This window comes from Pundamilia nyererei, unplaced genomic scaffold (genome assembly GCF_000239375.1).
Source record: "Pundamilia nyererei isolate P.nyererei 1_Seehausen unplaced genomic scaffold, PunNye1.0 scaffold00066, whole genome shotgun sequence".
Classification (NCBI taxonomy): domain Eukaryota; kingdom Metazoa; phylum Chordata; class Actinopteri; order Cichliformes; family Cichlidae; genus Pundamilia; species Pundamilia nyererei.
In genome coordinates, this window is record NW_005187467.1 from 2,713,183 (window position 1) to 2,736,453 (window position 23,271).

At 40.6% G+C, this 23,271-nt stretch overlaps 2 protein-coding genes across 7 annotated transcripts in view; one reads left to right on the forward strand and one right to left on the reverse strand.

Annotated features, from left to right (window-relative positions):
• The window catches only part of LOC102205718 (serine/threonine-protein kinase DCLK1-like), a 19,376-nt gene extending 13,892 nt beyond the window's left edge, over nucleotides 1-5,484 (forward strand). For 2 of the 3 annotated variants that reach the window (XM_005736014.2, XM_013911573.1), the window contains exons 11-16: nucleotides 424-557; nucleotides 1,287-1,364; nucleotides 1,492-1,588; nucleotides 1,695-1,775; nucleotides 1,873-1,986; nucleotides 3,319-5,484. In XM_005736014.2, the coding sequence (XP_005736071.1) occupies nucleotides 424-557; nucleotides 1,287-1,364; nucleotides 1,492-1,588; nucleotides 1,695-1,775; nucleotides 1,873-1,986; nucleotides 3,319-3,519 (705 nt within the window). In that variant the 3' untranslated portion in view covers nucleotides 3,520-5,484. Of the gene's footprint in view, nucleotides 1-423; nucleotides 558-1,286; nucleotides 1,365-1,491; nucleotides 1,589-1,694; nucleotides 1,776-1,872; nucleotides 1,987-2,692; nucleotides 2,764-3,318 lie in introns of all 3 variants that reach the window. The other variant, XM_005736015.2, reaches the window with a different exon arrangement.
• Nucleotides 5,485-5,886: 402 nt separating this feature from the next.
• Nucleotides 5,887-23,271, reverse strand: part of nbeab (neurobeachin b) — a 199,255-nt gene continuing 181,870 nt past the window's right edge. For 3 of the 4 annotated variants that reach the window (XM_013911568.1, XM_013911566.1, XM_013911569.1), the window contains 10 exons: nucleotides 20,356-20,523; nucleotides 16,004-16,093; nucleotides 14,761-14,953; nucleotides 13,932-14,003; nucleotides 13,622-13,777; nucleotides 12,422-12,592; nucleotides 9,839-9,940; nucleotides 9,399-9,595; nucleotides 8,942-9,093; nucleotides 5,887-7,556 (listed from right to left, as the gene is read on the reverse strand). In XM_013911568.1, coding sequence (XP_013767022.1) covers nucleotides 7,466-7,556; nucleotides 8,942-9,093; nucleotides 9,399-9,595; nucleotides 9,839-9,940; nucleotides 12,422-12,592; nucleotides 13,622-13,777; nucleotides 13,932-14,003; nucleotides 14,761-14,953; nucleotides 16,004-16,093; nucleotides 20,356-20,523 — 1,392 coding nt within the window. In that variant the 3' untranslated portion in view covers nucleotides 5,887-7,465. The remainder of the gene's footprint in view (nucleotides 7,557-8,941; nucleotides 9,094-9,398; nucleotides 9,596-9,838; nucleotides 9,941-12,421; nucleotides 12,593-13,621; nucleotides 13,778-13,931; nucleotides 14,004-14,760; nucleotides 14,954-16,003; nucleotides 16,094-20,355; nucleotides 20,524-23,271) is intronic. The other variant, XM_013911567.1, reaches the window with a different exon arrangement.

Genomic DNA, 23,271 nt, shown 5'->3' on the forward strand with positions numbered 1-23,271 from the left:
TATATATATATATTATATATATATGAATGAGCTTGGATTTAAAACTACCAATAATAAATGGTGCATAGGTAAATAAGTTAATTAAATTACACAGTTCTTTGGTAATTTAACGATGATCAAATATACTCAAATTTCTTCTCTAGACCAAAAATTATTGTTGGTCTTAAAACTACACATTCACTTTTTTAGTATTACTGCTTGTTGAATAAGATTCATTTCATGATCAAACCAAAAGTCTTCTGTGCAGACCATCCGTGTTTGCAGTCAATGGAATTTTTTGTAGTTAATTTTGCCTGAAATTACTGCACTAATAAAAAAAGAAAAATGGCTCAATAATGAAATCAAAGTTTTACTAATCAGATTGACTATTGGTGACCTTTTCATCCAGTATATCCCACTGTCCCATTTCTGTATCTTGTCCAGGTATATGAGCACAATGATGGGAGTAAATCTCTGAAGTTAGGAGACTTTGGCTTGGCTACTGTTGTCAACGGGCCCCTTTATACTGTGTGTGGCACACCCACCTATGTAGCACCAGAGATTGTTGCTGAAATGGGGTAAATCAGTAATTACATTATCCAGTCCAGTCATCTGCAGCACCATTATCAAGACCATAAAAAAAATGCAAGAGTGTTCTCCAAAAGTTGATTCTGTTCATCTGGACGTAGCGTTTTCAGTGAGTACCATTCATAGGGAGTTGGGGAATGGCTGCAATTGCAGCATTGTATGATGGCAAAATATGTACCCTTAGACCCCCTCCTCAATTTCAATGATGAGGATGTACACATCCTGGACAGGGAGGGACGCTGGTTTGAGCGCGGAGTCAAGGAAGCCATTTATGTGAAAAGGCAAAGACCATCTCTGAATCGAGGAGGGGGCCTAAGGGTACATCTTTCACCATCTTACAATGCTGTGATTGCAGCCATTCCCCAACTCTCTGTGAATGGTACTCATGGCCATTGATCAGTGGTTGTTGATCAATGGTCATGAGAATTTGCATAATTATGATGAAGGAACTGGTCTCCCAGCCCATTGTTCCTTCAGTGGTGCTAGTTATGCAAATGTACTATTTATAAGATTGGGGAAACCTGCAGTCTGCTGAGACTGAAGAAGTCACTTGGATGAGTGATGAAACGTTTCTCCCACTGAAAACGTTACATCCAGATGAACAGAATCAACTTTTGGAGATTTACTTACCTGGATGATTGAGCATGCATCAAGATGCAAGAGTGTTGTTTTTCTGCGTCAAGTGTCCTTTATGTTTTGTGTTCATATTCATATTATAGATATGGACTAAAGGTTGACATTTGGGCAGCAGGTGTCATCACTTATATACTGCTGTGTGGATTCCCTCCCTTCCGTGGGTATGTGCTCCTGTATTTGGAGGTTTACTTTAAGCGTTACACATTATTTCCATACATTTTTAAGGTGTCGCATGTAGACTAATAGTGCCTATAGATCAACTTAGCTTTATAATTTAACTGTATACAGGAGTGGTGAAGATCAGGAGGCGCTTTTTGAACAGATTTTGAGGGGCCAGCTTGAATTTCCTGCACCACACTGGGACAATGTGTCAGACTCAGCCAAGGTTTGTATCTGAAAGTGGTCCTGCTGTGATCACGAGCCATGTGAAACACCCCAGACACCCTCAGTATGTTATTATGAATTTTTGTGGCTAACAAATCTCTGTTTAGGCTCTGATCACTGGGATGCTGCAGGTAGCAGAGGATAAAAGATATACAGCTGTACAAGTCCTTGATCACTCGTGGGTCAATGTAAGTGTGTCGTCAGTCCTTTCACCAGAATCTGCATCGATACCAGTGACGTTGAGAAAAGTAGAGTTGCTGAAGTATGGCTCTTTATATTTATCAGGATGATGGTGTGTCAAAGAAAGAACACCAGCTGCCAGTGGCTGGGAAGATCAGGAAGCACTTTAACACCAGAGTGAAGGTCAACAGCACTACAGCTGGAGTGTCCGTGATCACAGTAAGCACTGCTCTGCACTCTCCACACTGACACTGCATGTCGGTGTGCAACGGTAGATTACATTTGGGCTTTCTGCTTATTAGCATGCTTTAGCAATGAAGGACTTTTCAGCTTTGAGCCATAATGTGCCTCATACAACTCACACATGCAGAAGCTTTTTATTTTTATGCCTTGGATGTCATTTTAAGTTGGAACTAAAATTGCTGCTTTTGTAAAACAGGTAAACAATTGTCCTCTGATGTTTTTAAATCTGCAACCTCCCTGCTTTTTTCTGTCAGTCATCACTTCATCCATCTGCATCTTACTGCTAGATTTTCCTTTGTTTGCTCTGCCCTCTCATCCTACTTTTAGCTGGACTGCCAGCACTTTTGTTAGAAAAGCTTAGAAGTAACATAGTTGACCATTACGAGGTTTTAGGAGATGATATTTTAATTTGAAATATTTGCAAATACAAGCTGGATTTGAAAGATAAATAACTTGTTTTCGAAGTGAGCATTGTTATTAAGGAGGATCTGCATTGCTCTACATTTCCTGTATACAGTCTTTTATTTTGAAACCATTTGTCAGTTTAGTGACATGACATCTATCTGCGAGTATCTTATCAATAATAATAATAACAGGAGTGTAGAGATGTGTTCCTAATCCGGTAAGTGATGCTTTGAGTTCATAGTGATCCTCTGAGTTGCGCTCATCTCTCTCTGCTCAGCTGGACCAGGACTTAACCATCAAGAAGTCAGGGTCTTTGGACCGCTACCAGCATCCTTTGTACTGGATAAGGTATGACACAGCATAGTGCTTAAATAAAGTGAGTGCTTTCATGGCAAAGTGCTGGCAGTCTCCATTTCCCATCTCCCAAGGGTTTGACATATTGCCCATCAGTGGATCCCTTTTCATGCCTCATCATATCCTTCACTTTATCACCTTACATCATCTCATTTGGGCTGTAGCAGGTAGCTGCACAGTTTTCCTTGCCATCGACTTATTTTGCATTTAAAAAGGTTGTTTGAGAGTTTGTTTGTTTTTGTTTTTTTTTTTTATAAACTGTGCTACTTCATTTTTATTTTCCAAGATGAAAACATTTTTTTTTCTTTCTAGAAGTGTTGGCAACATAAAGTGGTGGATCTTATTGCCTCTTCTTGCCTTAGAGAAGATGAAGTCATTTTTTTTCACATACAGAAAAACTTGCAAGGGAAATGCAGCTTTTCACATACAAGTGCATGATGACACTGGCTCATCTAAAATGTACCTCATGCCTCAGTGAGTGGATGCCAATCCTCATTAATCTGGCTCTCTAGATACGCTAACAATTGCTGCTGTGTCACCCTCTCTCAGACCACGCCACTTGATAAAGAGAAGCAAGTTTTCCGACGAAGACGCCACCAGGATGTAAAGGCCCACCTCCCTCATGGTATCCGTGCCAGCCCCTCCCACGGTGCAAACCGTGGCCTTTCCCCTGCTGAGGTCACTTCAGAGTCCGAAGACTATTCTCCAAGTTCGGCTGACACTGTCCGTTCACCCACTTCTCCATTCTAAAAGCCTTCCTGGAGTGACAGTGCCATCCATTCCTCTGTGGAAAAAGAGGCAGAGGGTTTGATGGGTCTAGTCTGTTGACTTGAGCTTTCACAGACTGAATAATTACCCTTACCTGTTTTACCCCCCCCGACCCCCAAAATGTCATGTTACCTTTATTTCAATTCTTGAATGCATTTAAGAGAGAAGTCTAGTCTGGATCTGGAGGTTTATATTTTTATGCCCAAGTTCAAATGGCACATCTTTGTATCATTTAAAGTTCAAAATATTCTAATAATGCAGGCTCTCAGTTCACCCATTAAAACCTCGATTTGTAACAGGCTGTATTTGCTAACGTCTCTTCAAGGATGAGCTCACTCTGTCCTAATTGGCTAACTTCCAGAGGTTGGGCTCTCCTCTGCACAGACTTTAGCTGGCTCTTGGGCTTCAGAGCTATGAAAACAAACATCAGTAGTCAGGTTTCAGTATTTTTCTATTTCCCCTAAATGTAAACTGCAAATCTGCATTTTTGAGCCTGAACAACTCTCTTAAGAATTTTCCAACAAAGACATCCACTAACATTGAATGCTGATTTTTTTTTTTTAAAGCTTTTTTTTGTGTAGGCTTCAATGATAATTCTATAAATTACAGAAAATCACAAGATGCATGTTGTTTCCCCTTCCCCTCCAAAAAGCCAACAAGCTGTTTAGGCCCTATCAAGGGGCAAGGACTGGTTCATTGTAGTACTTTGGAGCCCTCTGCTGGTTAATATTGTATCCTACAGGAAGTAAAGCTTTTTGAAACCGAAACCTTAGCCTTTAAATATTAAATTACATTCAGTAAATGATCAGTACATATCTGATTTCAGCTTGTTAATATTAACAGTATCGGCCAACCTTCTGTTGTACTGTAAGGCAAGCAGTAAGCGTGCTGTAGCACTTGACTTTGTGGTGCATAAACCATTGACACGTTATTTGAAAGGACTTCAGACATGCTGCCAAATAAGTATTTCCTGGACCTAACAGAATGACGACAATTCTTGTCTTGCCACATAGTAGTTCCTCAAAGAGAAGATGGGCCACTGATATTTAACTGATGGTTTAGCTTACCTGTGTGCTCGAGGGTGATTACTGAAATAGTTCTGTTACACATCTGTGAGAGTGATTGCAGTTCACTTGTGGTGCATATGAATGTCAATGCTGTAGTTGGTAATAGGTGCATATTTTAAGGCCTTGCCTTGACACATATAGATTTAAGTGCAATTAGGTATACTGCGCTCTTGGGCAGTATACCTATCAAATGCTGTGTGTCCTTTGTAATGCTTGCATATTTGAGAATGTGCTGCTGGGATTATTGGAATGTCAAACTCTTCCCTATCACATGAGGGTAACTGGTGCAACATGGTTGATTTTCACACACTGAAATAAGAACCAAGTTAAATAATAGTAATACAACAGTGCTTCCAGTAAAATCTGCAATTTTAATATTTCTCTCCATTACGTTTTAATTTGTTGAATGTTTCTTTCAGTGATCACATCAAATATGACTGAGCAATTTTAGGTCACTAGACTTTCTGTGCTTTGTCTAATTGCTCCAAGCATTGGTTCACAGGGGACAAAATATTCATTATTATGACTGTCCTCTTTCCTTTTTCATAAACTGTAATCTGCATGTGTGCTGATATGCATCCCAAATCGGTTGTTCTGTTCTTCTACTGTTTAACATGTGCTTGTCAGATATAAAACCATTCCTTTTACCATTATACGTGTTGCCTAGATGAATGAACTTTGGTAAAGGCAGACTGTAGTCATACACAGCTAAGATTTGTATATACTTAGTCGTGTGAAGTTACTGCTGTTAAACTGACTTTGTTGTAAAAAGGGCTTTTGTTTTTCAATTGAAGGGATCAAACCCAAAAAGCACAAGAAAAGCAAAGTGTGAGTTTTGGGGAATGTGCTGAATCTTCACCAAAAGCGTATGTAATGTTTACATACGGTGTGACAAAACGGGGAGTGCTGTTATTTTGGAGGAGATGAGGTATAAAAGAATAGTGTTGTTTACCCATATTCCATAAATGTAAGGATGCTGTACAACAATCTGAATGAGAACAAAAATAAAAAAAGGGAAAAATATTGCCGTGGTTAAAAAGCAAACTTCTAACAATGTACTCTGCACAGAAACCAAACCTGAGAATAAAATGGATTTAATTTGTGAGGCAGTGACTTTTTGAAACACCAGATGGCAGTATGACCAAACACCACATAAATTCCACCTCCAGCTACTTATAACATGTACTGCACTACTGCTATAACACCTTATTATAGAGTAATCACATACATGAGTAAAATCTCAAGAATTACTCTTGAGGTGACTACAGTGTATGCAATCAATTTTAATAAAAACAACAAAAGAAATTCAGCATACAGTTGCCAGTTTTGACCTAATTGTTTCAGCTCCAGACACGTCCTCCTGGAACATTTGCAGAATCCTTTTACTGTGTACTGATTGCAATAAAAATTAACTGCTTCATTCGGATATATTGTTAATGATATGACATTTTTATTCACAATAATGACACGATTTTCACAGGAAAGAAAAACCAGTGCCTTCAGGATTTTAACATGCAAAATATTCAGCTTTGGGTAGGTAGGTTTATGTCTTGTAGCACCTGTTTTAAAAAAAAAATAATAATAATAATAATTAACCGCTAACTCCATCAGTTTGCATATTTTTGTTCATTTAAATTGACAGCTCATGGAAATCAACTTCTCCTTGCTTCATTTAAATCCAGACTCAATAGCTTTCATATCACCAAAAATAGACCATACTCATATTTATACTGCTGTCCTCTTCATTAATATATCATGTTGTTACACTGCTGAATACCTCTCATTGACCTATTTGTTGAACATGTCATAATATTGCTTTCAGAGCATGGAGTTATGGAGGACAGAAAATTGTAAAAGAAGAATAACTGAAGAAAATCTGATATACATAAACAGTATAAATGTTTGCAGTGCCAGAAACTGTAGAATGTCTTTAAAAATGGCACTTTCAGCTTTACCATAAACACGTTGACAATCATTAGACAATCCAACAAATCTGATATTTTAATCGTTCGATGTTTTTTGGAAGAAACAATGTCTAAAAATAAATGCATGTTCCACATGACAAACTTGAATTGGTATACAATCTTTTCATATTTTCCATTAATAAACAATATAGTCCCCGATTTAAAATAAATTTGGAAATATCCATATTTATGACATGGTCAAACGCTTTTCACAAAGGACACACTGAATTTCCATATAGACATTCAAACACAACAAATTAACAGTAAACATTGTCTTTTCACATACACATACACTTGACCACTGTTAACGATAAGCAAAGAAGGGTCGTATACATGGAACTAACCAACTAATATCTGAAGAGCAATGAAAACCTTTGCAACATTTATACATGGCTTAATGGAACATGGTGGGTAGTCTAACAGCATTTAGATCATTGCAAGTCTTTATAAGGAAGAAACACTTTAGACTGTCCTTTTTACAGGTTGAGCATTTTTTTTCTTAGAAAAATGTTCCAAGTATCTGCCATACAAATGTTGTATAAATGTTCCTCATTTTGTTTCGCATTTTCACAGTTGAAACAGGAACATTAAGTATGTTTTAATAACTTAACTGTGTAATTTTGTTAATTAGAGTTGATTTCAGTCTCCTCTTATCCAGAACAGCAGACCTGCTTCAGCTGGTGCTCACGTGAAAACCAACAAACTGACTCCAGATTGTTTAGCAGCAGACATGTGTTCGCCTCAGAGGCCAGATGAACACATGCAAGAACACACAGTTCTTTATCGTGCTGATGCCCCCAGCATCTTGGATTCTCTGCAGCACAACTCGGTCACTGGTTGATAGGTTTCCCTCTTAATTCTCCACACTAGCCTCCTGCTGCACGTATCCACCTCTCGTCAGTACCTGTTCTGATGCTCGTAGTGCCAGCGGTTGAAATCTATGTTAAATGCCACAATGCTGCCAGAGGCCATGCCGGTGATCAAAGTCCTAAAAGGCAACAAAACAAGGAATAAATACCAGATATAATATTCCGATGTTAGAAAACCACTGGAAAATGTAAATATTCTTTCTATAACTTAATGCTATTCTAAAGGTGTGTGAATGAGAGCGAGAAACCAACATGCGTTAAAATGTGTTCACTGTTTAAGCGTACTTCCATGCATCTGAATGATTTGTTAAAATCCCCACAGTGAGTGAATGAAACCGGTGCAGGAGGTCATGAGGGGCTGTGACAGTAAATTACTGAGTTCCTCTGACAACTCAAGTGGACCACTGAGTCCCACTGTCTTTCTGTAAGTGCCCTATGCCCCCAGTGTCCACATCTGGCTGGTATGTAGGAAAAGCAGCTGATTTCACAGGGTCGTCTTATACTGCTACACCCCGAGGGCTAAAATGCTCCAGCACAATGAACAGAGTTTTAGCAGAATGTCCTTCTCTAAAGGGAGTCAAGGAGCCCAGCTCACTTAGATTACCTAACGTCAACTTATTGAGAAAAGACACTGCAGCTGAATCGAGGGGTTCTTCAAATATTTAAGTGGTGGTTTAATACTTGTTTAAATTAAAATAATTCAGTTTCCTCCAACTAGCCACTGCTTGTCTTAAAGGGTTATTTAAGCACCTTTGATGGTGCAGATTTAAGAACTAATGTTTGGATATATATGTGCTCACAAAGTTGAAGGGCATATGTGCATGTGTGTTTTTCAAAGCAAATTGAGCCTGATTTGGTGAAATGAAAAGTGAGACATGAACTTAAAAAAATAGTGATCTGATGAAAATGTTGCACATTTATGCCTTGTTGATTATGCACACTTGTAATCAAGTTTTATGCATTTGGCCCGAGGTCTCCGTTTTTGGATAGGCCTGTAAATACTGAGGGATATTTGGCCTGTGGCTGTGAAGTGAAGCTTGAATGTTCAGGCTCTCTAACCTCTCTTGACTGCCAGGGTCACATGATGACGTCAGGCTTTTAGCCCCAAAGCGGACACTGCCGTCTGTGAGTCCAGACACTCATTATATGACTCCTGACAAATCTTGTGGAGAAATAACTTTCAGGACAAACAAGGGGCTGACCTGCCTTTAGATTTCTGCCTTCATGTATGTGTGCTGGCCAGTGTCCGAAATATATGCATTTGCACCCCTGTAATTTTTGTCTCTATGGCATGTGGATGAACTGTTAGAAATGTAGAGTTTATCCTTCTCAACCGGCTAGAGCAAAGAATTAAACCACTGACCTTCCAACAAGCTACCTGCTTTACCTCCTGTGCCACAACCGCCCCATTAAATGATTATAAATATACTTTGGTTTACCTCATTAAGCTCTTAATCTCATGGGCCTAATATACCATCACCAGCATACAACTGCTTGCCCTGACCTTTGATCATGTGATAGGTCCATGGCTCGGATGCCTGCATCACAGCCTGGATAGATGTAGAGCTGTTTGAAGTCACAAGCCTGCCACACCTCCACCACACCGTTGTCTCCACCTGTCACCAGGTTGTGGCCATCGCTGCTCAGGAGAATTGCCTACAGGAGGGATAGAGGCCAGTTACACGTAAAACTTCCAACCCAACATTTACTCACCTTTCTTGCTCCAGAATGAGAAATATATAGCATACTGAAAATACATGACCTGATGCAACATACTGTACAACATTACTATCATCCAATCAAAGGTTAACGTGCTCAGTATGCATAAAAAAAATGACTCAGTATTTGAATAAAATCTTATGTACTTGAGATTTAAATATCTCCAAACATTTTAAAACTGCAGATGAACAAAAATGCATATTTCCTGGAGTATACTGATGTTTTTTTTAAAGTTGGCATACCCTGGTGGAATCATTGACTTCCATTTGTGCCAGCAGTTTTCCATTAATGCTGAAGTTGCAGAAGCGTCCCCTCTCATAGTAGATGATACAGTGGCCCTCGCTGGAAACCGAGATGAGCCGTGGGCACAGATAGTGTTCTGGTCCCTCCAAAGCCCGCAAAAGGTCCCCTGTGATGGTATGGACCAGACACGGACCCTCTACCAAACCAGAACGCACATGTGATCAACCTGTGCTTATGTAAAGAATCTATAAAAATAGTCAATTTCTGTGAAGCGACTGCATATCTGTCATCTGGATAAACATTGTTTTGGAGGTGGTCACTAATCAAATGGTCATCTAATGCACGAGCATTAGATGACCATTCCAGTTTATTGGTGTACCTGATGTCACCTTTTTTTGTCCAGTCAATGTGACATGGAAGAACAAAGAAGCGCACTGACCTTTAGCTCCACTGATGACGAGGCCCAGCTCTGCACAAACTGATACACACACAACCTCCTGGTCGTGACCCGTGAGAACTGCTCGGGGTGCTGGGTAGTCACCTAAAGGACAAAAAGGCACACAATGTCACAAAACAAATGACTTGGCTAATTGTTTTTAAATCTGATGTGTGACTGCAAAAATCCTGTGAATAGCATGCTGCAGGTAATTTACCGGCCAGTACATAGTATTTTTGCGCTGTCACCGAGCACATTTATAAGACAATGAAATCATATAAACACAATCGCTGTGATTGTGACATACATCTGCTTGCAGGGAGGTCCATGTGAATTGTTATGTAAATGAAGGGATGCCTAGGGATGGCAGGGCAGGCACTTGATTTGATCCTGTGTGTCACATGATTGATGATGGCCGGGGGAGAGGTTAGTGAGGGGTGTTTCGTGGCACCTGGAGCCGACCTCGAATAGTGTCAGAACGATGAAAGCGGGAGTCTTTCTGAATTGCTCTGATCACCAAAAAACCCCAAAAAAAAAACCCACTAAACCTTTCCCTAAATAGTGCTGAAGAAGGGAATGAACTTTTAATTAAATTATATCATGCGTAGATTGTTAAATCTCTTTAATTAATCTTTAAATTCTACTTAAAGTAAATGACAAAACACAACTGAGAATCTCTAGTTGCTTTAAAAAACAAAGCTTAATATTCTGTATTTCTTTTGCTTAAAGGATATTTTTATATAGAATTTATATTTACACGTTTGTGATAGCTAACAAGTCTTCTGTTTGGGCCTTTACTGTAGTCATCACCTTTTCCCCAGCTGCTCATGCCAAACTTATGTCAAACTAACACTGAATAAGTATGAGACTGTTGGTGTCCACATGTAACTAAAAGTTCAGCCAATTCCGTCAAACTTTCCCTATTCACTGGATGACAGCACCATCCTGATAGATGATGTTGACACACTTTCGACCTCACCACCACCACCACCACCTCGGCATATTGCTTCTATAGCCGCGGCAGCAGTCCAGTCAGTGAGCCGGACTGTGATCGATGCAACACGGTCCCTTAGAGACCGGGACCTGAGCAGTGCTGTCAGTCCCAGTACCTGCTGCTGAGGGGGGCTGAATAGGACAAATGTCAGCAAAAGCCTCCGGGGGAAAAAGGAGCTCACCTACCCGACAAAAGATTCAATCACCCTGTACCAACTAACCCCCCCACCCTGCCTGAACCCTTGGGACAAGCTAGATTCAGCCACAACAATTACTTGGTGCAAATATCTCCTTGCAACCAGCGTGATGGGCTGAGTCTGAGGAGCATGGCCATGATTGAGCTGGAAGTTATTTTAATTATTAGACATAGAAGTTGCATGCAGGCTTTTGAGGCATGGGTGAAATCAATTTCCTCGCGAACGCCACATCTGCGAGATGATAGAGTAATGATCCGGCAAGCTGCTGCTACATATTCACAGAACCTTTTACTAGCATTACAGAAAATATAATAGGCATGAAATCACTAGAATGATATTCTTGGAAAAGATCGCTCATTGAGACAGTCAATAAGGATACAAAGGACTGCTGTTTTGCTTTACGGCATTAATTTGGGGCCTTTAATTGTAAAGGTATGAAAAGATGGTAGTAGTTAATTTGTCAAGACTAATGCCTTTCATCTGTATTTGAATATGATCATTAGTGGCTCAAAGATTTATATAAGAATAAAGTTTAAAAGTTCTCAGCTGCATCCTAATTGTTTTCCGCTCCCTGTGCTTCAGCTACATAGCTTCCTTTTATCTTCTGTCCATTAAAGGTGCATTGTAAGCACAAGTAGTGTGAATATCAGGGGAATACTGTTTTCCTGCTGCAGTAACACAAGTGCTATTGCCCCTTGCTAATTGGAGGCATCCAAGCTGAAATTCTTAATTAACTGTCGGAGCTTCAGTGAAGTTAATTAAAGGACACTCACGACTAATTCAGAGCTCCTAGAATCTGAGACGACTGGAAACACGAGATCTTTTAGGGCACACACACGGCATTGTTATCCAAAAATAAAATAAAAACAGTTTTTTCCCCCCCTTTATTTTCAGTTTTTTCCCCATTCCACACCATATATGGTTCTGCTTGCTGCATGGTACTGTAACAGTTCCTTTTGTGATTAATTGTCTGAAACACAAGACAATCAGTGCGAATGAGAAACTAAATGAACTGAGCAGCAGAAATCACACACTGGGGTCTACTATTATGAATGCCAAGACATCTGGAGTCCTCTACTTGAAAGCAGCACATCTCAATGTAATGAATCACACTAATGTATCACAGCTTCGGTGCAGATAAATGATCGTCCCCCGTCACTCCTCTGGATTTGATTGTAGAATCTAATTATAGAATAGAAATATTTTTCACCAGTTTATTAAAATAAAAAAAAACAACAACCAACAAACAAACAAAAATACTAGACTTGTGTACCTTTACAGACTTTCATTTCACAACCAAGAAATGGCATAATTAACTATAAACATGTCCAGAGGGCAGTTCTTCTCCTCTTTTGTTATGCATGCGAGTGCGTGGCACTTGGATACGGTTACTCACTGTTATTGGGGTTGTCGCCGATAATATGGTGCCGCCCACTCCAGTACCATAGTAGCAACGTAGCATCACGGGACCCAGAGACGATGTAGCAGTCTCCTCCAATGTAGGACTCTGATCGGGCCAGACATGTCACCACGTCCCAGTGGCCAAAAACTATCTGGGTCAGCTTACCTAAAGTGGATACACGCTGTACATGAGTTCGGTGTTGACAAAGTCCAGAAATGTAAAGACTGCTACAACTGGTACTGTGAATGCTGTCACTTAAGTAAAGAGAGTTAATTTATTAATTAGTGAATAAATACTTGTAAAAGTTAATCTAGTGGTTAACCAGCTTTTCAAAATAAAACTTGTGCTTATGACCCCGTTTAAAAGATAACGTCCTTAGCATTTTTAAATGGATTATTTAAGCTACCCAGTGTTTCTAAAGAGAAAGAGAGTGTGTCAAACTCCTGTAATTATATAGCATATATAAAATATGGAAGTGGCCACCATGACACCACTGATTTGTTTGTTTTGTTTGACTCACAACTTTGAAGCCATAGCATTTCAGACATCGCTATCTTGTTTTTCATTTTTAAACTGGATTTGGGAGGCAAATGATGGATCTGAGACAAATGGCATGCATATCCAGTAGCAACCTGTCAGTCACAAGGTAGCTACTCTCCAGTACATACCATGATTTTTACTCAAAATAGGATAACAAGTTACAATATGATAAACATGCAGTAATAAATTAAATTAGTGACTGGGCCATAATTTAATAGGAAAGTGTTTAATAAGGTCATAAGTGAAGAGAGAAGAGGGAGAACTTTTGCAGAGCCTTTAATAGTTATTTTCACAACCAAAGGAACAAAATCAAGTTTAATGCAATTCTGCTCTAGCTTCACTTTTCAGACCTATCTTTTACATACAGTCTGTGCTTGCATTGTAAGGTGCAATGCTAATCCTTTTTATATATACACACATACCAACACAAATTAATGTTACCTAAGCCGACTGAAACATAAGAATAAGGAGAAAAAAAATTTAAAAGAACTTTTTTTTCTTATTTCAGTCCATTATTATTTATTATTTTCACCCATTTTCTACAAGGCTTGTCAGGAGAGAGGAGCAACAATACTGTATCATTACCGTCATAGCACTGTCCTCCACACATCAGTGCACACCTCTGTAGGAAATAGAGTTTACACTCTAACCTACCTGTCTCAGAGGAGTACACACGGAAGCTCTTGTCCCAGAAGCCACACACCAGGATGTAGCGGTTGTCAGCTGTCACGACAAAACAGTGTGTGGTGATTTGGATGCTTTGGTCCACTAGGTCTGTGATCTGACGCTTGTTGCTTCCAGTATTGTTGGCTGTGGGAAAAAAAAGAAAGAAAGAAATAACACATGTCCCAAGCAATTTCCCAAGCAAAGCTATAAATTAAGGACTGTGCCATTTTATACAGATCTAAAACTCCATTAGATATTTTTGTTTAATGCTGTTTTTTTTCCATTCAAGCTCACTCACCAACCAGAGAATCCATCTCTATGGGTAAGTGATGTGCCTGTTCCAGGGAGTAGCCGGGTGCTCCTCGGAGACCTGAATCCAGACAGATATGTGAGCCTATTTCTGACCAATGGACATATCTGCACACACGCGCACACCTGTTCCACTTTTAGAGCCAAGTTAATTCATGATATCTTCCAGGAGATGGAAGCATTGGAGGTCCATCTGTCTTACTCTGCTTTTTTCCCCCCCCAGAGTGTCAAATTGAATGGAGATATTTCATCCATGTGAACATATCTGGAGCCAGTTTTGAAGCAGCTACATGCCTGAAAATATGGAGGTCTTGTTATCGTAATTATTCTGAAAAGCCAAACCACATTTCCCTCCTCTCCAACAGGATGGCAAGGGTGCTGCAGCTGTGTTCATTAGTGTGGGTGCAGCCAGAGCCGCCACATAGAGCAGGCGCTTTGGTCCGGAGGTCTGTGTGTTTCTACAGTGACAGATGGGGATGTGTGAGGAGAATGTGGTGCAGTTGTGGCCTAATTTTCTAGTAACCATTGCTTTGGCCCTCTGACCCTGAGGTGAGGCCGATTCTCAGGGTTGGGCTCCGTGGGTAATGTTGTTCACACATGTCTGAGAAGTAACATGTGGAAACACTCACGGTCAGCTTACCTGGGAGGTGCTAGCCTCTCCCATAGCCAGCTGGCTGTAGCTCTATTATGAGCAGTTGGTAGTTTTTTTGGTGTGTGTGTGTGCGATGGTGATGAAGTGATTTTACAGGGCCACTGCTGTGGTAGGTATGGCATGTGGTGCGGCACACTTTTGTGCATGTGAGCTGAGCTCCACTCACCGACGGTGTTGTGCCATCGGTTGACTGCAAATAGGCGGCTGCAGGTGACAGTGACCACAGCAGGTATTGTAAGATGGGGCAGAGTGTTGGCAGCCACGTGGGTTACGGGTGAATTGGAGGGAAACTTCAACACCATAATGACATCCTGCTGCATCTGGTCCTTGAACATTAGGGGACTCTGTGGAAGGAAACACTATTGAGTAGAAGAGAGAAAAGACAAAGTGTGGAAAAGGATGGAGTAGTACAATGTTGGGAGAGGAGGAGGAGAAGGAGGAAGAGGAGCAGGATGGGAGGCGATGGAAAAAATGAAAAAGAAGAGATATGAAAAGATGAAAGAAAAAGAATGCAAGAGGCAATTAGTATGGAGGTTGGAGGAAAAACTAGGTTTAGACACAAAGGAGAGTTTCATGCACTGTCCCCTATGGGAAGCAGGGACTAAGACACAGGTAGACATGGGAAACTGGGATGGTATTGACTGCACGTATGAGATGGTGCATACATGTAGATACATCAGAAAATGGCCCATAAGGAAAGCACTAAAAGCAACTGGCTTTTTAAAAACGTTTGCAATGTGCTTTTCCTACCTTTTCCTACTATGCTGACTTCTGCATGTGTAGCAGAAGTAAAAGCAATGGCAGACATAGTGATACTGGCAATACTGTAAGATCTGAAACAGTCTCATCCTTGATACAGGAAGCCATTTAAAGAACTGGAGAGAAGTGATGAAAATATTCTCAACATTTGCCAAAGTAGAAAACGGACCTAAAAGGTCTTAAGTTTCTTGTAGGGAGAGAGAAACAGAGAGCCATGTGAGGATAATGAGGACAAGGCTGGTTGTTACATGGATTGGACAGGGAAGAGGTGCTTCCAATATAAAGAAAGGCACTACTAGGCCAGTAGAGAGCACTATTCCATTTTAACCACACTTCTAGTAGGCGGTACCAGCTCCAGAACAGTGCAGACCACTGGAACTAAAAGACTGTTTGCTATACTGAGGGTCTGTGACCTACATGATGTAGGACTTCTGAAAAATGTATCTTCTGTTATAAAAGATCAGATTCAAAGAAACTTTTGGAAGTGAGAATTTGAGGACTTCCTTGTCAATCTTCTGTCTACTGTACCTACAAACACATTCACGCTAACACACACCATCCGGGCTTGGACAGGTCCACACATCCTTCCTCATGCACACCAGCACCACCAGAGGTGCAGGGAATTTTCCCAGCATGCTCGCTGTTCTCACCAGGTGCATGGCGGAGCTGCGTGGAGGATGTGGCTCAATAAGCAACTGAGATGGCGTCTGTCCAAAGCTCTGGATCTGCGCCTCTGTGGCCTGCGGGAGAGAGAGAGAGAGGAGAAGGAGAGAGAGAGAGCGGCTGTCACAATCAATATGCATCAAAGTGATGGGTCAATGCGTTACTTGACAATGCAAGCAAATCCTAACTCAGCCGTGCCTCTGAGGAAGGGGGGAGGTAAAGGGAAAGGGGTGCACTCCCAATCCGCCTGGGTGCTCCCCCTTCCCCCCTCACCCTGCAGAGTCATCCAAGTGTTAGTATGGAAGAGACAAGCCTTTTCCTATTAACATGCTTCAGTTAACCATTCCCATTTCCAGGAGCAGGGGCCCCAACTGCACAAACGTTAACCTGGAGTGACATCCAGCTAGGACCGCAGCAAGCCGGTGTGCTTTTAGATGTTATTGTGCTTGAAACAAAAGGGTAAAAGCATGTGTATGCACATTAACATGTATTAAACAGAGCCACAAAATTACACAAGCAGGTCAGGGCAATTTGGTTAAAGGTACTTTGATGAAAGATGATTCGTGGGGTATAAAATACAAGTCTAAATGCATGTGATGTTAGAAAACTACCTAAAAACAGCCATTAAAAGAGTAGATTTAAAAAAGAAAATCCATTTAAATAGACACTAGATCTAATTTGCCTGCAGTTAGAGGGAGCAAAAAACAAATAGTAAGAGCTGCTGAGCTTGACTGAAAGTGGGGCACTCCACGGTGGGAGTGATTGATGTGACTGGAGCCACTTCCACCATCAGAGGGGAGCTTGTAGACGTCCGTCAATGCCACTGTGCACAATGGAACATACATCGCTCAGCCTTTCGCCCGCCCTTCTGACTGCCTGGGCAGCTAGCCCTCATTTTCCTCCGCCTGTACACACCACTCACTATCAAAAAGACCCATTGGGTAACACATGCCACAGTGGGAGAAGTGGCATGGGAAGTTTGGAGGTGATACTGAATTAGGACAGGCCACCTGCAAGCCACACGGTCGCCCCCAACACCCCCGATCACTTCCTATCTTCCACAGCACCAAAAAAAAAAAAAAAAAAGGCGCTGTCTGCACAGCTCTGTCGCTTAGTAGTGAAAGTTTCACGTGAGTTGGGGAGCACATTTGGCAATCATTAAGTGTTAGTCGGGGTTTCTTTACAATGCAGTCTGTCAAGTAATAAGCAACTGACATTATGGCTATTTAAGGTTAGGTTTGGGGTTAGGGTCACCGTGTCTGTTCAAGTAGAGAAATTTGATACAAAGATCAGAAAGGCTAAGAAGGCCATGTGGAAAACATCAACATATTTTTTATGATGATTCTATTATTGGGGAAACTGGGTGCAGCAAAGCCCCATTTTGGTAGCCTCAGAAAACCCTGAACACCAAAAGTTTCCAAGTGCAAACAGGAGAGTTTGTCTCTGTATGTGTTTTTGTGTTATGGGGGCAGGTGGGGTTTGACTTGTTGAAGGTTAACCCAAGAACATGTTCTTCCACTATATGATCAAAACACATCAATAGCTCTCAGCTATTTAAATACTAATCTTCAGTGATGTATGTCAGAAACTTATCTCGATCTGAGATGGCGAGCACTTAACAGGTAGTTCATTAGTATAAGTCACTTCAGGCTTTGATTTTTGGCTGATAAGTGACACTTATTGCCAAAGCCATCTGGATGATCTTCCCTCCCAGCAAAAACCCACCTTGCTTGGATGAGCACCAAACATCCGTTATAACTCACCATGTGTATTTGTCTGTCTGACTTTGTTTGCATCTAATTGGGTTATGAGCAAAAGGCTTCAGAGGTGAGTGTCTCCAGCTCCCTGCGTCTCTACTGTATGCTCCCCAAACTGGTGGCAGTCTCTATGGAGGATCCTCCAGTGCACTCATGCAATGCAGCAACACAACAGCTCTGTCACACAGACTGCAGACATGGCCTTGCATTGCCCCACTAAGCACCGTGTGCTGAGTCACGACACCTGAGATGCACAGTGGCAACTGCAAACATGAAGCTGCGGCACCTTTCACCTTTTGGTAGATCCCATAGATTACAGATGGCGAATTGCTTTTAAGTAGGAATTTAAACAGGTTGCAAAAACCCATCAAAACCATACAAACCCATGTAAATATATGTGAAGGTACCATTTAGAATTTGTAAAATCTGTGTAACTGAGTTATTTTCCCATGTGACAACATCACTGCCCATTCTTTACATGCCTGTGGAAATTTGTTTAAGATAAGCTTATCTGCAATCCCTAAGTACAAATAAAGAATTGCCTTGAGGGTGTTTCTTGAGTGACAGCTTGGGAGCTGAGCAGAAATGTCTCAAATATTATGTCCACCAGTATGCGTTTGTTTCGAATGCAGCTATGATCACTAATAATGCACATTAAATCCTATATGATCGCTGATTAATACAGATTAAGGTCAAGCATTTAAACATGTATTCCATCATAATTAGAATATCACAGTGAAATCACTCTAAAGTATGTCAGCTACTTCAAAGCCCCACATTTGCTAGCTATAGCACACTTTGTTGTCTCTGTTGAATCAGAGGGGGCAGGAGGGGCAGTGACATGAGGAGGAATAGAGTCCTACTGATGAATAATTTGTCTGTTTACTTCTGAGTGACACAGTGGGGTCTGAATCCAGGGGTTGCTGTCATGTTTTTCAGTAAGAGAGGGCTGTCACGAGAAGCATCACGGTGAAGGACTGCTGTTCCGGCAGTGTGCCCAGTAGAGCTGTCACCGTGCCCTCAACCAGAGGCCCAGCGGCATGTCAGAGGGTGTCATCATTTTCATCTGACACACAGGCGGAAATTATCTCTCATGACCTCTAATTTCTTGACATTTCAAATGCCTTAATTGTTGTGACTAATGCCAGATCTGCAGCTTCACCTGTCAGGCCCAGAATGAATCAATACCCCGAAGTCAATCGCCACATTTTAGAAAAAAGCAAGACATTCACTGGGCACACTTCCATGCCACACCTCACCGACTCATTAAGGCAGAAGTGGAACAGAAGCAGGTAGTCACCTGCCAAATGTTCTTAACATTCTCAGACTGTGCAGAATATTGATGATTTTTAATCAAATTACATGGCTTCTACTTGGAACAAAATCATATTTGCAACTTTGCAATACAATAAAACAAAATAAATATATTTTAATGCATGAACATGACGACTTTTCCAAAAACCATGTTCATGAGATTACTGGGAGTTTTAATATACAAAAAAGTCCACCTGGAATGAAAAACCAAACTGTGGGTATGAAGGCTCGTCTTAATTAGTGCTCATCATATCAACATTACATCAGTTGCAATTAGCTGAACCAATTTCTTTCTCCTTCACAAAATATATTCACAATACATGTCACAACAGAGAATACATCAACTGGGTGCAATTAGGGAGCCTGAGTAGCAGGCTTCCTAATGTGCAACTAACTAACAGTACTGTCATCTCTCAGGGTAACAACAGCCAGGGTGGAAGACAGCTTAAAACCCCCTCAATCTGATGCAAAATAAACAAGGCATCATCTAAAATTGTCCTCAAAATGATGAAAACCAACTCTTTCACAATATGGTTTGGTAATTAGATCAGCCAAATCTTCTGCAGGTGATTTGCATAGTGGTCACTTGATAAATAAAGGCGGCCCTGGAAGTGACAGTATATAAATGACTTGTTTTGCAGACAGCAGATGGTGGATATCACAGGGAGAGACGAGCTCACACTGGAAAGTACCACAATGCATGCCAGCTGCTGCATATTCTGGTCCCCTTTCCCCTTGCAATTACGCTATTCACGAGTAGTATGGCGGAGCGAGTAGTTATTCAATTAATTTGTTAAGAACAAGAGGATTCACTCCCTCATCTACTGACTAAGTGACCTTTGGTGATTGATCAAAGAGTGAGGTCACATTCACTGATCTGATTCAGGGCGAGGACAGACAGTATCTTCGACATGACAAAAAAAGGAGGACATTGTTACGATGTTAAGACAAGCTGTGAATAATGATAATGCTGAATGATATGAAAGGACTATTGTTTATCTGAGAGAGTATTAATAATTCCAGAAAATCTGTTTGTGTAACCAGGAAATTACACAAATAAAAAATAAAACCTGCAGTGAGTCATGATCTTTATCTGATTCTCTCACGGTGTACATTTGCATGACACAACATTTGACTGACAGATGCATGATGCGAATGCTCCTGGAGCTCCTGCACATGCCAGAACAAATAGAGACAGGAAGTTGTGGTTATGTTGAGCAACAGAAAAAAAAAAAAGGGGTTGGCGTGTGTGCGTCCGTGTGCTTTACCTCTCTGAGCAAAGGGTCAGTGATACTGTCCAGGTTGACGGAGCCCTCGTAAGTCAGGTAGTGAAAGACGTTGAGGGCGCGCATCGCCTCTGGGCCTCGCTGCTTGTAGCCGAAAATAAGGTCAATCCACTGATGAAGCTGACATGACACAAACTCGCTTTCCAGGGCCTGTCAGAGGAGTATGGGGCAATTAGAGGTGAGAGGCATACCAGCAGCGCATAGCACATGGGCCAAAAGACACAATACAAATTTCACTTCCACCCAACAGTGAGTAACACAAAACACAACCTTACTGACCATTACATTACCTTTAAATATAACAAAACTAATTACAAAGTGAACTATAATGGAAAGTATGACTGAAGCATTAAACCTTTTCGTTTCTATTAATAATATATATATATTTTTTGTTTTTTACTGGACATAAAGATTAGAAGGAGTCCGCAAACAGAAGCTGAATGCTCAATAATCTAATCAGCTGACTGAAGGGGAAACCTCCCATATCATATTTCTCTGTCCACTTAAAAAACTATCTTTGCACGGAGACAAAGAAATTGGTTCAATACTAACAGGATCCATATTACAGTAAAACTGTCTACAGGAAAACACTGATAAATTACTTGCAAGAGCAAAAGAGGAGACTAAATTTCTTGCGGGAGAGCTACTGAGATATTTAGGATAAGATTTATGTCTGATAATTATTATAAATATACCTATGGAAAGCATGCAGTGGGTGGGGGATGGGGGCGGGGGGTGCATTGTTCCAGAATATTGTACAATACAATTCCCATGCATGCAGGCGTAAGGCTTTGCTGGAGAAATTTTACACTCCTCCCTTCGCGTCAGGAATAACAGCCATTACCAACAAAGCCTGCTCAAGCACACAGAGGCAGAGTTTGCCACAGGGCATATCACTACAATTGAAAGTGGCACATGCAAAGATGGGAAGTGGGAGGAAAAGAGATGGAGGGAGGAGGGGTGGGGAGAAAAGGAGGGAATGAAGAAAGAAAGAGTGAGAAAGAGGGGGAGGCAGTCAGAGCGATTCCCTGACAGAAATGAAATAATAGAGGAAGCACGAGTGTGGGCTAGCTAGAAAACAGAACAAAAGAAAGACAAAAAAATGGAGGCTGAGGACTATGATTTTCAGGGCGTGTGAATACACTGGTCTGAGAATCCAACAATGCAATGCAACAGCACACATGTATCCTTCAACAGTGAGAAAACATCGACTGTAATCCTTTTTTTTAATTTTTTTTTATCCGTGTTGTTGGAGATGCAGACATGCCAGTAACAACTCCCAGCCTTTCCCTTTTCTACCACTTCTCTGCCAGTATACAAGGCTGAAAGAGCTCAACCAGGCAGTCCGAGTACAGCATGGGGAAAGGTGACCTGCATAAGACCAGCCAGGCTCTGTCACTCCAGCTGAAAAGGTCAAGAGTGTTCGTGCAGCCTCCTTTTACCTCTAGTTCAAAAAACACGGTGGCCTCTAACCTCAGGATGCCTGAAAGTTTGTGTCTTCATAGCAATGTTAAAGAAGCCGTTCTGGTTTTCAGGTAGAAGCAAATCTTTATACTTAAATGGAGGCGTATCATTGAGCATTATTTCCAGTAATATAAACTTTGATTTTAAATGTATCTATTCTGCTCAAATTAAAATTTATTTTTGAAGGTATACTATCATAACCAAGAAACATCACTACAGTACTAGACTACTGGTTATTGAAGATCAATTTTTCTAAATAGGAATTTTAAGTCTCCAAAAAGCAGCTTTTCAGCTCTAAAAACATGATGTTATTTTTAATGTTAATATTTATTGAGAAAATATGCCCATATGTGTACCAATGTATCCACACTGCTGCAAACAGAAGCTATTGTGTTCTTGCTCATTAGGTTTAGCGGGGAGGGGAGCTGTTGAGCTTCTGCAGTAAATGATTCCAGATTAAAGGGAGAGTCGAGTTTATCTGAAGGTAAGAAATGGGTCCGATCTCATTGTCTATTTCTGCTGTTCCCAAAACCTGTTGGGAGTTATGAGTCACGTGTTGATAGGCTATCTGTATTAACTGTGCACACACACAGACAAATATGCAGACATGTCCACACACATGCAGATGAAAAGCACCCCGCACACTGCTAAAGTGATGAGCCCTGGCTTTACAGAAGGTAACACTATAGGACAAACTTGCCCTCAACCTCATCTTTTGGAGACACCACTGGGGTCAGATTGTACAATGTTAGTATTGAGTGATGGGCTTTATAAGATGAGCCATGAATAAGACAAGGAGGCAGATGCATGGGAAGGTTAAAAGGAAGAGTGGGAAATTGATTGATTTGCTTTTGTGAGGAAGCAGAAACATTACAAGGAGAAACGTTACATGCGCCATTTGTTTCAGAATGATGGATAAATATGTAAATAGTCTTTATAAAATTGGTCAATATTATAAATAAAACAATAATTATAACACAAAGCTGGTTCTATGAATATATGCATGCAAGAATTCTAGTTGGTGGAAGAGTCGAGGCTGAATTTTTCTTCCTTTCTTCGGGATTCCCTGACCAAACTGCTATTGATTAATCTATGCTGTCTATCAAAGACTGAGTAGTTATTAACTGTACACTGCTGTACTGAATGAATATAATATCTTCCCCGATTTATTATATTTCCTGTTTTACAAAACATGTTTATAGATGTTCATGTATCAATTGTTTTTAAAAAAAAGAGCAACTTTTACATTAGTAAATGCTAATGAGGATCCAGAGATGAGATATATATAGATATATATATCTATATCTATATATATAGATATATATAGATATCTATATCTATATCTATATATATAGATATATATAGATATATATAGATATCTATATCTATATCTATAGATATAGATATAGATAGATATAGATATAGATATATATA